Genomic DNA, 14,785 nt, shown 5'->3' with positions numbered 1-14,785 from the left:
TCATTTGCACCCAGTTTTGCATTCGCTCCTGTTTTCTAAATTTAGCAGCTACTATATTAAAGCCCCCGTTACACACTGCGATATCGCTAGCAATATCGCTGCAAAGTCACCGATTTTGTGACGTTTCAGTGATATTGCTAGCGATATCGCTGCATGTGATACTTACCTCCGACCCGCTCCCCCGCTGGTTATCGCTGATCGCGCGAAAAGCTCCTGGACCATTCCTCGTCGTCCACTTCCTGCGGCGCTTCCTGTGGCGCCGACGAGCGACGCGTGGAGCCGGGCGGGAGGACGCAGGATCGCCTAGTGTGACAGGTAAGTAGCGACCCCCGTCCCCAGCTATGTCGCTGGTGAGATCTGCCTGAGTGGCAGCTCACTAGCGACCACCTAGCGATTCACCAGCGATCCTGACCGTGTCATATCGCTTGTCGGGATCGTTGGTGAGTCGCTAGGTGTAACGGTACCCTAAGTGAATAGTCGGACCCTTATCATCTGTCCAATGTTGTGCTAACAATTTCCTTGACATATGGAGCATCCTTGATGCTGTAGTCTTTCCTGGAGCTGTAGTCTCTAAATAAGTCATTAAGTAATACTGTAGTCACTAAATAAACTAGGTTGGTGAAGTGAGAAAAATATAGGCATAAATTCAGTTTATAGGATCAAATAACTATAAACTAGCATCTGCTTATGTGTTCGTCCCTTTTGCTATGAAGCCCTTAAAAATTTCTGGCGCATAAGTCTCTTGCTTAGTGACAGGGAGTCCATCTTTTTGCAATCTAAGTGTCACCATGAAGACCAAGGAGATCTCCAAACAAGTCAGGGCCAAAGTTGTTGAGACATCAAGGTCAGGGTTGGATTATAACAAAGAATCCCAATCTCTGATGATCCCCCGGAGCACCATCAAATCCATTATCATCAAATGGAAAGAACATGGTTCCACAACAAACCTACCAAGAATGGGCCGCCCACCAAAACTCTCAGCCCAGGCAAGGAGTACATTAGTCAGAGGCAGGGCAAAGACCAAAAGTAACGCTGAAGTAGCTGCAGAGTTCCCAAGCAGAGAATGAAGTATCTGTCCATACAACCACAATAAGCCATACAGTCCAAAGAGGTGGCCTTTATGGAAGAGTGGGCAGAAAAAAAAGCCTTTACATACAAATAAGGCTCATTTTCAGTTTTCCAAAAGACTTGTGGGAGACTCCCCAAATATATGGAGAAGGTGCTGTGGTCAGATGAGACCAAAATTGAATTTTTTGACCACCAAGGTAAATGCTATATCTGGCACCATACCAACACAGTTCATCACCGTAAGAACACCATGCCCACAGCGAAACATGGTGGTGGCAGCATCGTGCTGTAGGGAAGTTTTTCTGCAGCAGGGACAAGAAAAATGGTCCAAGTCAAGGGGAGGAATGGATGGTGAGAAATACAGTGATATTCTTGAGCAAAACCTGTTTCAGTCTCTCAGTAATTTGAGACTGGGACGGAGGTTCACCTTTGAACAAGACAATGGCCCAAAGCATACTGCTAAAGCAACACTCAAGTAGTTTAAGGGGAAACGTGTAAATTTTTTGGAGTGAACTAGTCAAAGCCCAGGTCTTAATCCAATTGTGAATCTGTAGTCATACGTGAAGATGCCTGTTCACCAGAGGAAACCATCTACGGTAACTTGAAGGACCTGGAGCAGTTTTGCCTTGAAGAAAGGAGGGTAAATAATTATGCACACTGAAGTTTAAAGGTTATTTGTCCTATTTGTTGTTTGGTTCACAAAAAAGAAAACCAAATGTTCACAGTTGTAGGCATGTTCTTTACATGAATTGATGCAAACCCTCAAAAAAAAAAAACAAGGAAATTCCAGGTTGTGAATTAGCAAAACACGAAAACTGCCAAGGGGAAGAATACTATTGCCAGCTACTGTATGGTGAGAAACCTTTGCAGAATAGATATTATTATGTCTGTAACACTCTTTAAAACTAAGTTCATACTCCTGTATATGCAAAACAGAGTTAAAGGGAATCAGTCAGCAGGTTTTTGCTACCTCATCTGAGAGAGGCTGAATCCAATGATGTATCGCTTAGATTACTGGGTGCAGCCGTTCTGAGACAATCAGAGCTTTTAGATCTAGCAGAGCTGAGAAAGTTAACCATGCCCCTACCAGGCTCTCTGTGTACAAAGTCCATAGGCATTGAGCTGCTTATCACAGGAGAGGGTGATGCTGGACTAGTGTAGTCCGCCAATGTTACTCTCTTAGTGATAAATCCTTTACAGTTTGTAAAAGCAGCACGCACTTTGACAAGTGACACATCCCTGAATTCTGTGTTTCAGCATCTATCTTCTGCTTACATAGCAAAAACCTGCTGACAGATTCCATTTTATAACATAATAGAGATTCTTTCACAAAACCTGATGTCCCAATGCAATTCTTAGTATCTAGATTTCTTTACCTTTCAGGTTCCATATCATCATCTCATTTGACCTTTCTTCAAAAATTAATCCAATTGCCTGACCTATCCAGAAGGAATAGAGATGATATGACCAAGAGAATACTGAATCTCACCTTGAAGATTATCTACCTGCTGACTGGAGAGGTGAGGTATTTTTGGACATGACTGATGAGGTTACAGAGTTTCAACATTTTTCTATCTCCATTTATCAGTTTCTCTTTACATGCAGAACTACAGTGTGCAGAAGAAGACATGTGACGAGTTTCTAACCCCCATCAGCCATTCTAGTATGTCTGGAGGAGGGTGCAGCAGAAACCAGAGTCCCATTACAATGCCTCCTTCACAATCACTATTAAATGGTAAAGACAATGAACAGAAAATCCTTGAACTTGTCAATGAGATTGTACATCTCCTAACTGGAGAGGTGAGGAATACATGGAGAGGTGCAACACATGAGCAGCAAAAATGATTTCTGGAGGCTAAGTCTGTCATTGTATCTCAGGTCCCTATCAGTTGTCAGGGCGGTACCGTGTATTTCACCATAAAAGAGTGGGAATACTTAAAAGATTGCAAGGATCTTTACAAGGATGTCATGATGGAGACTCATCAGCCCCTTACTTCAATGGGTAAGAGAATTCACCTAGAAAAGCTGTGATCTGATCATCACATGTCAACAAAATATTAAAGGGAACCTGCCACTATTTTTATTTGGCCTCCTAATCTGAGAGCAGAATGATTTTGTGGCATTGACCCCCATTCACTTACTGGGCTACTTTTCAGTTTTTATAAACCCATTGTTCTATCATCAGCAGATTATCTCTAGAAGACTAGTAAACCTGCTGTCATGTAGTCCTCCATATTCTGTATAACCCCGCCCCCACCACTGATTGGCAGCTTTGTGCTTATGCACAGTGTACACTGGAAGTTGTCAATCAGTAGTGTGGGCGGGGTTATACAGAGCTCAGCATTCAGAGAACTGGGAGATCTGCAGCAGAAAAAGCTGTGATTTTATCAAAACTGCAGCAAGCAGCCCAGTAAGCGGCACATTGCTAGAAACAAGGTGTCTACCCCTATTTCATGCTGGCAAAAACCTGCTGACAGATTCCCATCAAGTCACCATATGTGCTTCTTACAGATGTTTATTGTGAAAGAAGTACACCAGAGCGATATCACAGTCCTGCTTCTTCCCAAGACTTTCAAGAAGATTACGATGTCCAACTAGATCACCAGGCAGATGACGCTGAGGTTCGCCATATTCCACCCTGCATCTTTCCCAATTAGGGTATGTGCACACGCTGCGGATTCACCTGCGGGTTTTTTCCCGCGGAATCGCAGGTAAAACCGCAGGTAAAGTGACCTGCGGTTTTGCTGCGGTTTTGCCCTGCGGTTTCACACCTCTACTATGTTAAAGGTGTGAAACCGCAGCAGAATCCGCAGAAACAATTGACATGCTGCAGAAAAAAAAACGCAGCTTTTCCGCAGGTAAAAAACTGCAGCGTGAGCACTGCGGTTTTGAAAACCCATAGGCTAACATGGTGAAGTACCATGTCTGCGGAAATGCTGCAGTTCTGCAGGGCCAAAACCGCAGCAAAACCGCAGTATGTGCACATGGCCTAATTCTTTAATTCAGTAGAGAGTCTGAATATCTGGTTTTGAATGAGTTTTGTAAAAGGTTTTATGGAATTAATAAAAAGTATGCTTTTATGATTATTTTTTGTCTTTTTCAATGCAGGGGCAAGAGTTCTTTATTGTTAAAGTTGAAGATCTGGCGGAAGAAGGAATGTACGTTATGGATGATCACCAGTGTAAGGAGGAAGAAGTCTCTATAGATATTAGCACAGGTAAGCAAGCCTTGTATCCAATTGGGAAGTCAGAGACATTGGTTCTATACAACTCAGAGCTTGCATGTAGCCATAAAGCTATGTTCAAACATTGTGTGTTTTTTTAACAGTTTTTGCTTTTTTTATGCAAATTTTTAGCTTCGTTTCACAGTACAAGCAATGTCTGAGATTTCAGAAATCTCATGCACACACCTTGTTTTTTTTTTCCTGACTGTTTTATCAAAGAGCAGCATGTCTCGCCTTTCAGTGCTTTTGCAGCATTTTTGAAAGTAATCAGTAGTGCAAATGCTGTAAAAAACGCAGGCACGTATCTGGTTTTGCTGTATTTTTGTTGCCAAAACCTGATGAAGTGTAATCAATTTTTTTTTCCATGCACTAAACTTTATCAGCATGCACAAAAAACAAATGTATCCTGACAAAAATGCAGCGCAGCAAAAACTAAGCAAAACCTGCTTTTTGTAAGCAGCTTAAACACAGCTTAAACGTTGCATAAAAAAACCACAATGTGTGAACATAACCTAAGACTGCATTATCCCCTCCATGACGTTTGACATACCTACTGTATATGTCATGGTCGGATAGGGGTTCCTGATCTGTGACGCACAGGCACGTCATGGCGATCGCGCGAGCACAGAAGCGGTGCTTGTGCGGTCGCCACCGGGAGCTCGGCTTATGTGATGACTGAGATCCAGCTGTCACTGCCAGGAGCAGTGCCCATCCTGCCCCCAGCTGTTCAACCCACTAAAAGCTGTGATCAGTATTGATTACAACATTTAGGTGGCTCCCTCTCCTGTCCAATTGGCGCCCCCATGACATCATCATGAGGGCCTGATCATTGTCATGGCATCCCGAGGTCATTATAAAATTATAGCTCTTGAAATATGGAGATGCAAAAGCTAGGTGTTTGTTTTTTGTTTTGTTTTTTTAAAAGCGTCTTTTAGTGTGAGAGCAGTCAAACATAAAAAAAAAAATCTGTAATCCTTGCAATCGCACCGACCCAAAGAATAAAGTCGTCCAATCACTTTGGATGTTGTCTGGGCTGTGATCTGGCGGTGTCTGTCTTTTTAGGATTGCATAAAAGGGCGGCCTGCTACAGGTTTGTGCCGTTCAGAAAAAAAGATACTGCTGAACGGAGGCCAGACGGGAGTCCGGAGTGACTCTGCTGCCTCATTACAGTGAATGGGTCCCTCGGGGCTTCATCTGAATCACGTCACTTGGAGATTTATATGGAAACCCCGATGTAAGTGCTCAGTGTAGAGCGCCAGATAAATGTGATCCCAACCGTTTTGTAAAATGTTCCCAATAAAAGTTTCAACTCAATCTACAAAAACAGCAAGTCGCCACTCAAATCCGTCATCTGTTAGCAGAAATATAGGGGCTTCCACGTTACTGGTAGCAAAAAGGACCTGGAAAAGCAAAATGACTCCTCGCCTCCCAAAAGAAATTAAGCATTTCTGCACTCCCAAATCCAAATGCCCTTTTCCCTTCTTAGCTCAACAGTGTGCCTAAACCACATTTAGCGTCTACATGTTTGCTATTTCTGTAGCGAAGAGAGCTTTTCTAATTTAGGGGTGCATGTCTCCAGAAGCACAAGCTGGGCACTACAAAGTTCTGAGAACTCCAACGTGCCGGCACTACAATAGCAGACTTGCAATTTTCACTCTGCAACATCCACTGCTGCTTGTTTCTGGAAAACACCCATGGAATCAAAATAGTCACTACACCTGTATATAAATTATCAAAGGGGTATAATTTCCAAAATGGGGTCACTTAAGGGAGGATTCTACTCTTTTACCACTTAGGAGCTCTGTATATGGATTCCGCAAACTATTGTAGGAAAATCTGCGCTTCTGGAGGCAAATAGCGCTCTGTGCCTCCTTAGTTTCGCTGTGTGGGTATTTCTATATTCAGCAGAAATTTTGGTGCCATTTTTACCCATTTCCCCTTATGAAAATATAAAATCTTTGGCTAAAACAAAATTTTTGTTGTAAAAATGTAGTTATTTTCTTTTGACTGCCCAATGGTATAAAACTCTGTGACACACCCATGAGTGGTGTAGTTTCTAAAATGGGGTCACTTTTGGGGAATTCTGCTGCTCTTGCACCTCAGGGGATCTCCAAGTAGGTCTCGGCACCCGCAAATCATAGCAGCAAAATCTGCACTATGATATGGTGATTCTTTCTTTATGAGTTTTGCACTGTGCCTGAAAAGTATTTCCCGATTACATGTAGAGTATTGGTATAATCAGGAGAAATTGCACAAAACACTGAGCGGTTCATTTTTTTTCTTATTAGCACTTAAAAAAAATTAAAAACTTGGGACTAGCACAACATTTTTAGTGGGAAAAATATAATTATTCTTTCTTTACTGCCCAGTGGTATAAAATTCTGTGAGGCTCATGTGGTGTCAACATGCTCACTGCACCCTTAGATGAATTCATTCGGGGATGTAGTTTGTAAAATGGGGTCACTAATGGGTTTCTGCTGCTCTATCACTTCAGGGGCTCTGCCAAAGTGACATGACATCCTCAAACCATTCCTGCAAAATCTGAACTCCAATATGGCCCTTCTGAACTTTGCACTGATCCTCAAAATTAGATATCGACCACATATGGGGTATCGATGTAGTCAGGAGAAATTGTGGGGGGTTTCCACTGTTTAGGCACATCGGGGGCTCTCCAAATGCAACAGTGCACCATTCCATCAAAGTCTATATTCCAAAACGGCGCTCCTTCCTTTCTGAGCTCTGACGTGCGCCCAAACAGTAGTCCCCCCCACATATGAGATATCGGCGTACTCAAGAGAAATTGCATAACAATTTTGGGGTTCATTTTTTCCTTGTGAAAATAAAAAAACTTAGGCTAAAAGAACATTTTTTGTGAGAAAAATGTGTTTTTATTTTCTCAGCTGAACATTATAAACTTCTATGAAGCATCTGGGGAAGTTTAAGGTGCTCACTACACATCTAGATACAGTCCTTGATGGGTCTAGTTTCCAAATGGGGTCAGTTGTGGGGGCTTTCCACTGATCAGAGACTCTCTAAATGCGACATGGTGTCCGCTCTCAATTCCAGTCATTTTTACATTCAAAAAGTCAAACTGTGCTCCTTCCCTTCCATACCCTGCCATGCACCCAAACTTAGTTTTCCCCCACATAAAGGGTATCAGCGTACTCAGGAGAAATTCCACAACAAATTGTGGAGTCCATTTTCTCCTGTTACCCTTGTGAGGAGAAAAAATTGGGGGCCAAATTAAAATTTTTGTGAAAAAATGTTTTTTGTTTTTTTTTTCTTCCATGTTGCATTAATTCCTGTGAAGCACCTAAAGGGTTCAGTAACTTCTTGAACGTGGTTTTGAGTAGTTTGAGGGGTGCAGTTTATAGAATGATGTTACTTTTGGGTATTTTTGTCAAATGCCCAAGTTTTAATAATGGTTTTGTAAATTTTGTTGGAAAAATTTGAAATTGCTGATTAACATTTAACTTTTCTAACTTCCTAACAACAAAAAAAATTCAAAAATTATGCAGATGTAAAGTAGACAAATGGAAAATGTTATTTATACATTATTTTATGTAGCATGACTAACAGGTTTAAGGACATAAAAAACTGAAAGTTTGAAAATTACAAAAATTTCAAAAGTTTTGACAAATTTCCGATATTTTCACAAATAACTGTAAGTTTTATCAAGCAAATTTTACCACTATCATGAAGTGCAACATGTCAAGAAAAAACAGCCTCGGAATTACTGGGCCCCATTGAAGTGTTCCAGAGTTATTACCACATAACGAGATGTTGGCCAGAATTGTAAAATGTCGCCTGGTCATGAAGGTGAAAACAGTCTCGGGGGTGAAGGGGTTGAAAAAGAACTCCCAGCAACTTTTTTTTTCCAAATGTGATGTGGTATAAGAGCATTAACCCCTTTCTGACATTTGTCGTAATAATACATCCCTTTGCCCTGGGCCTAGCTATCCAGTGACGCATTATTATGACATCGCGATCACACACAGGCTGTACGTTGGGCAATCGCCGCCACCTGTCAGCTGACACCCGGCACTAAGTGCCAGGAGCAATCTCGCGCCACTCCCGACACTTTAACCCCAGAAATCCTGCGATTGAAAGCGATCTCAGCATTCTAAGAGCCAGCAGAGGTGCTGACAGCCCTTCTGCCTTTGGATCGGAGACCCCGCAGTGTGATGCGGGTCCCGATCGTTGACATGGTGACCTGATGGCGAAATGACGACATCCGGGTCACCATAGCTAGGAAACTTGCTGATCATGGATCATGCCCAGTGCTTGATGAGCAAATTTCTGTGTCAGTGCAGAGCTCACAGTTTATACAGCATGGGGATGCTGCTTCATCCCCATGCTGTACAAGTGATCAGCCTTCAAAAAATGATAGTCCCCTATTGCGACAAAGTAAAAAAGTTTAAAAAAAATTTTTTTTAAATAATTGTAAAAATATTTTTTAAAAATATCAAAAATAATAAAAAAATCAAAGTTAATTGTATCTATAAATATTTCAATGAAAAAAAACAAACAAAAAAATGACCCGATCTTTAAAACTGTCCCACTAGTTAACCCCTTTTGGGAACGCCATATAAAAAATAAATAAAAAACAAGGCAAAAAAGAATGCTTTATTATCATACCGCCGAGCAAAAAGTGGAATAAAATGCGATAAAAAAGACAAGTATAAAGAAACTTGGTACCGCTGAAAACTTTATCTTGTCCCGCAAAACAGCAAGCCCTAACACGACACGACTATGCTGACAGTTAAAAAAAAAAAAGTAATTAATTTTGAAAGACGGGGAAGGAAAAATGAAAAGCGCAAAAACAGAAATCACCATGTTGGGAAGGGGATATTGCACCTACAATACATTACATACATACATTTAGAAGGGATACTCGAATAAATGTTTTGCTGGGAGATCTTATTAAAGGTGTTCTATTTGATATCTAACTACAATATATTCTATTTCCTTCTTAGAACATGAAATGGGATATTCAAGTGCTGATTGCGGCAAGTCGATTGCTGATGGATTACAGCTTGATGAACATCAAAAAACCCACTTAGACGAAAAAAACTGTATCTGTTTGGAATGCAGGCAGTGTTTTATACATCAGCTTGACCTAGAGAGACATCAAAGCATTCACAGAGAAGAAAAAACATTTTCATGTCTGGAGTGCGGAAAATGCTTTTTTCAGAATTCTGATCTTGTTGAGCATGAGCGAATTCACACAGTGGAGAAGCCGTTTTCATGTCAAGAATGTGGGTTATCTTTTACTCAGTTGTCATATCTTGTTACACATCAAAAAGTTCATATGGAGGAGAAGACATTTTTATGTTCGGATTGTGGGAAATCATTTACACTTAAAATTTATCTTGAGAGTCATCAGAAAATTCACACCTATGATAAGTCATTTAAATGTACAGAATGTGGGAAGTATTTTATTAAAAAATCAGATCTTGTTGTACATCAGAGATTTCACACAGGGGAGAAGCCATATTCATGTCCAGAATGTGGGAAATGCTTTTCCCAGAAATCCGATCTATCTAAACATCACAGATATCACACAGGCGAGAAACCATTTTTATGCTTAGATTGTAGGAAACGTTTTTCTCAGAAATCAGACCTGGTTAAACATCAGAGAACTCATACAGGTGAGAGACCTTTTTCATGTTCAGAATGTGGGAAATGTTTCACTCAGAAATCAGTTCTTGTTCAGCATCAGAGAATTCACACAGGGGAGAAACCATTTTCATGTATAGAATGCGGGAAATGTTTTACACATAGATCAAATTTTGTGAAACATAAGGGTGTTCACACACGTTAAAGAGGAAACTATAACACTCCTTATATATTTTGGTCATGGTTCACAATATCGTAATATCTAATGGAGGAATTGGAATGCAATGTGTTTTGAAGTAATGGAGCTAATACATCTTCCTTTTCACTGTATCTTTTTACAAGATTTTCTGAGAGTTCTTTCAAACCGAAGAGTCACCTGGATTTTGCAGAATTGGTTACGCAAAATCCATCCACTATTCAATATGTGAATGTTAGGAAAGCTGCTACCGGAGAACCTCACAAACTCTCTAAAATTACAGTTATACTGTCACTTATACATGTCAACTGTTTTCAGTTTTTATTACCAATTATTTACCTGTAAATGCTATTATCCAATTTCTATTCCATCCATAGAATGTATCTCAATAAACAGAAACTTTTTCTACATCTTCAAAGAGATGATCTTTCTAATCTCTATGTACTTAATTTGATCCCTTAGAGAGCCGTCAAAGCAAGATTTTTCTAGGTGTTGAATTTTGTTTTCTACGAAATGTCTATCTACCTTTTCAGTCTCATTTTATTTTTGTAATGTACTGAATTATATTGATGAGAATTTTTCAACTGTGTGTGGCAATTTTACTGAATTTTAACATCTATCAGGTATAACATTAAAACCCCTTTTTGCAATATACAGTCATGGTGGAAAGTGTTGGCACCCCTGAAATTGTTACAGAAAATGAAGTATTATACACATGTTTATCATGTTTGACAACACAAAAAACACAGAAAAAAGGCAAACTGAGCAGAATTTCACACAAAACCCCAAAAATGGGTTGGACAAAATTGTTGGCACGTCAACGTAATATTTGACTGCACACTGTTTGAAATAAACAACTGGAATCAATCGCTTCCTATAACCATCAATAAGCTTCTTACAACTCAACTCAACTGAAATTTTGGACCACTCTACTTTTGCAAACTGTTATGGTCTCTCATGTTTGAGGGGTGCCTTCTCTGAACAGCTTTTTTAATATCTCACCACAGGTGTTCAATGGGATTTAGATCGGAGCTCATTGCTGGCCACTTCAGAACTCTCCAGCGCATTGTCTATCCATTTCTGGGTTCTTCTTGAAGTATTTTTGGGATTGTTGTCCTGCTGGAAGACCCATGGCCTAGGACGCAGAACCAGCTTTCTGACAAATTTTTCAGATTTCTTGATGACTTGCAGACAGTCAAGGCACCGAGTGCCAAAAGTAGCAAAGCAACTCCAAAACATCTTTTAAGCACTACCACATTTGACAGTAAGTAAAGTGTTCTTTTCTTTGTAGGCCTCATTCCGATTTCTGTAAACGAAATAATGTGCTTTTCCAAAAAGCTCTATCTTGGTCTCATCTGTCCACAAGACGCTTCCCCAAAATGAATTAAGTACATTTTAGCAAACTGCAGTCTAGCTTTTTTATGTCTCTGTCTCAGCAGGGGGGTCCTCCGGGTTCTCTTGTCATAGCGTTTTATTTCATTCAAATGTCGACGGATAGTTTGCTCTGACACTGATGCACCCTGAGCCTGCAGTACGGCTTGAATGTCTTTGAAACTTGATTGGGGCTGGTTATCCATCATCTGGACTATGCTGCGTTGCAACCGTACATCAATTTTTCTCTGCATTGCCACAGGTTTTAAACTTTTTGATTATGTTGCGCACTGTGGACAAACATCAAGTCCACATCATCATGGACTTGTAACCTTGAGACTGTTAATATTTTTTGGCAATTTTGGTTCGCAAGTCCTCAGACACTTCTCTTCTCTTTCAGTTCTCCTAGCTTAGTGTGGCACACACAGACACACAATGCAAAGATTGAGTCAATTTTTCCCCTTGTTATCAGGTTTTAGGTGTGATTTTCATATTTCCCACACCTGCTAGGTGCCACAGGTGAGTTTGAATGAGCATTACATGCTTGAAACCAAGTTGATTACCCACAATTTTGGAAAGGTGACAACAGTTTTGTCCAGCCCATTTTTGGGGTTTTGTGTGAAATAGTATCCAATTTGTATTTTTTCATTGTTCCAATACACACAAAGGAAATAAGGAAATAAACATGTATAACAAAATGTGTAATATTTTTTCTGGGAGAAATACTTCGTTTTCTGGACCAATTTCAATGGTGCCAACACTTTTGGTCATGACTGTTGTAAGATGGCCACTGGACAGGTCCTTGAAGGGAGATATGTATCATCAAGATTGGTAGCTTTGGCGATGTAAGCCCATGAACGCAGGCTACAGCACGTATAGTGCAAAATGAGTTCACCTTGTCGTTGGCTGCTGGGCATGCATGAATGTTCGACCTCCTACACCTGGTCCAAAAGTGGTTGCAACCTGAATCTTCTGCCCCAGGACAGATGGTGGAAAGGGTTGTCTTGAACAGGTTCATACATTCCCTTCTGAGGCTGGTGCAATCCTGGGTTGCCCACGAAGATCCTCGTAATGCAGATGACTTGGTGGGCCTGGTGGATAGGTACCCCAGGCGTTCGAGAGTTCCTTGGGGAAGCAAGGGTTCTTTGCATCTCCGTACTGGGGTTCTCAAAAGGGGACTGACACCCAAAAGAGGAGAACTACAGTCACATCTGGGGGGCGTCCAAGTGCCCATGAGGCGACTTGGTTGTTGCCAAAGTCACATAGCCACCCGTGGCCTATGGCCACTAAGACAATTGACTGCAGCATAGGACAATGCTGCTCATATTTTGCATATTCATAAAAAGGAGAATGATAGGAGTGTTTAAAAATTGTACAAAATCTTTATTAAGCACAGAAACACATTTAGAAAACCAATAAAAGTGCAATACAAGGACACCACTTGGTGGAACTCAGTGGTATGGTTATTGACATCAATCACATAAAATTGTATATCAAAAAAACACTAGGAAAGACATATACCCTATGTAGTTAGTGACCTTGCCCTATTAGCTCACACCTGAAACTGGCAAGTCTAAAGTTGCAATAAATAAATCTCATCTCCATTAAAATTCAATTTGCTAAAATATGGATATAAGGCCAGGTAACAAACCACATGTAAGGTGAAAGGTTTACTACCGTCACATAAACATATAAAGAAATAAGCTAGCGTCCTCTTACCAAGTGTTGAGGCACACCATACAACCAGTGACAACCCCGATGCACGTTTCGCTGCTTATACTGCCATGCTTTTTCAAGGGGAGTGTTGTACAAGCTCCCAGAAAGGACCTTTTTGTATCCATAGTAACTGGTCATGTGTAAATCATGAGGCCGGTCACCGATTGGTTGTATGTAATGGTGTATGCTCCCGCGGCCGGCCGCACTGCTCCCACGTGACCCGGCCAGGTCCTGAAGCATACCCGAGCGTAAGTATGGCTTTAACCATGACTCCCAGTCGCACACCAAGGACGCTGGAGGCCGGATCAAGAGGCGAGAGCGGGAGGCACACGCCCCACAATTCAACCGGCACAAAAGATTAAATTTGTCTCAAAATGGCATGATACATACATAAATAGCACACATTACAAATACCTCAAAACCACCAGGAATATAAAGTATAAAATTATGTATCACTATAACATCCATGTTTTGTTTTAATGTTTTATTTATTGAAATCTGCAAGTTACATCCGAAAGAAAGCAATCAACAAAGTAGCTTACAAAATTATTATATAACCTACAAATTCCACTTTTCGGGAGTTAAACAGATGGTTTGAAATATCAATTCATGGCAAGAACTATTGATATATAGAGGTTTAAGGACAACAACAGCCTTAAAGGAACTTCCAGTAGCAAGATTATCTGGGTTCAAATCTGGGTTCTTCCCATCCACACGCCCCTGCTACATCACATATGCCATGATTTCAAACAAAGATGAAGAAGAACAAAAAAGAAGAAAAGAAAAAAAAAAAACAGTATAGGGAGTAAAGGGACAGGAGGTCAAGTAATTAGAGGGAGAAGTTGGGAGATAGGGGTGGAATATAGGGGAAGTAAGGGGAGGGGGGGGGGGGGAGAGGGGAATACTAGGCAACAAGGGTTTCGTCCACTCTGATAAAGCCGAGCAAGGAGGCCACTATAGCCTTATCAACTTCTACTAATGGATCTGAATCGGGTCCATGGGTGCCATACTCTTTCAAAAGCTGAAAGTGAGCCATTCACCAAGGCAGCCAGTTTGGCTACTTGATATAGCATATCTACCTTCTCTTGCAATTGGGATATAGATGGAGTGGTAGTTGTCTTCCAGTTCATAGGTATCAAAAGTTTCGCTGCTGAAAGAATGTGTTGAGTCAACAGAGCAGTATTCTTATGTCCAGTCGGTGACAGAAAATTTAATAGCACTATCTCCGGTGTCAATGTAAGCTTTTTGCCCACAATTTCCCCGATATAATCCTCTACTAGTCGCCAGAACTGCAGCAGGGGTGGACAGGACCACCACATATGTAAGTATGTTCCCTCCGAGTCACCGCATCTCCAGCATCTAGTAGAAGACCCCGTCTGCCAATAAGTGTTCTGCTGTGGTGTAATATACCATCTGGCGACTATTTTAAAAGAATTCTCTTGTGCTCTAACGCATTGTGATGGGCCATGAGAAGAATTATAAATGTGTGATATTTGATTTGGGGTAAACTTGTATCCCAAATCCTTTTCCCAATGTGTTATATAGGCTCTTTTGAGGCAACAGTCAGTTATATTTAAAACCTGGTAAATAGA

At 40.9% G+C, this 14,785-nt stretch overlaps 1 protein-coding gene across 4 annotated transcripts in view; it reads left to right on the top strand.

Annotated features, from left to right (window-relative positions):
- LOC141074233 (uncharacterized) overlaps positions 1 to 10,516 on the top strand; it is an 83,346-nt gene extending 72,830 nt beyond the window's left edge. For all 4 annotated transcript variants that reach the window (XM_073561818.1, XM_073561819.1, XM_073561817.1 and 1 more), the window contains 6 exons: positions 2,452 to 2,588; positions 2,674 to 2,868; positions 2,947 to 3,070; positions 3,580 to 3,689; positions 4,177 to 4,285; positions 9,268 to 10,516. In XM_073561818.1, coding sequence (XP_073417919.1) covers positions 2,452 to 2,588; positions 2,674 to 2,868; positions 2,947 to 3,070; positions 3,580 to 3,689; positions 4,177 to 4,285; positions 9,268 to 10,115 — 1,523 coding nt within the window. In that variant the 3' untranslated portion in view covers positions 10,116 to 10,516. The remainder of the gene's footprint in view (positions 1 to 2,451; positions 2,589 to 2,673; positions 2,869 to 2,946; positions 3,071 to 3,579; positions 3,690 to 4,176; positions 4,286 to 9,267) is intronic.
- Positions 10,517 to 14,785: the final 4,269 nt, after the last annotated feature.

This window comes from Dendrobates tinctorius, unplaced genomic scaffold, assembly GCF_039654945.1.
Source record: "Dendrobates tinctorius isolate UK_male_01 unplaced genomic scaffold, ASM3965494v1 ptg000331l, whole genome shotgun sequence".
In the NCBI taxonomy this organism is placed as follows: domain Eukaryota; kingdom Metazoa; phylum Chordata; class Amphibia; order Anura; family Dendrobatidae; genus Dendrobates; species Dendrobates tinctorius.
This window is presented reverse-complemented; position numbering and strand designations above follow the sequence as displayed.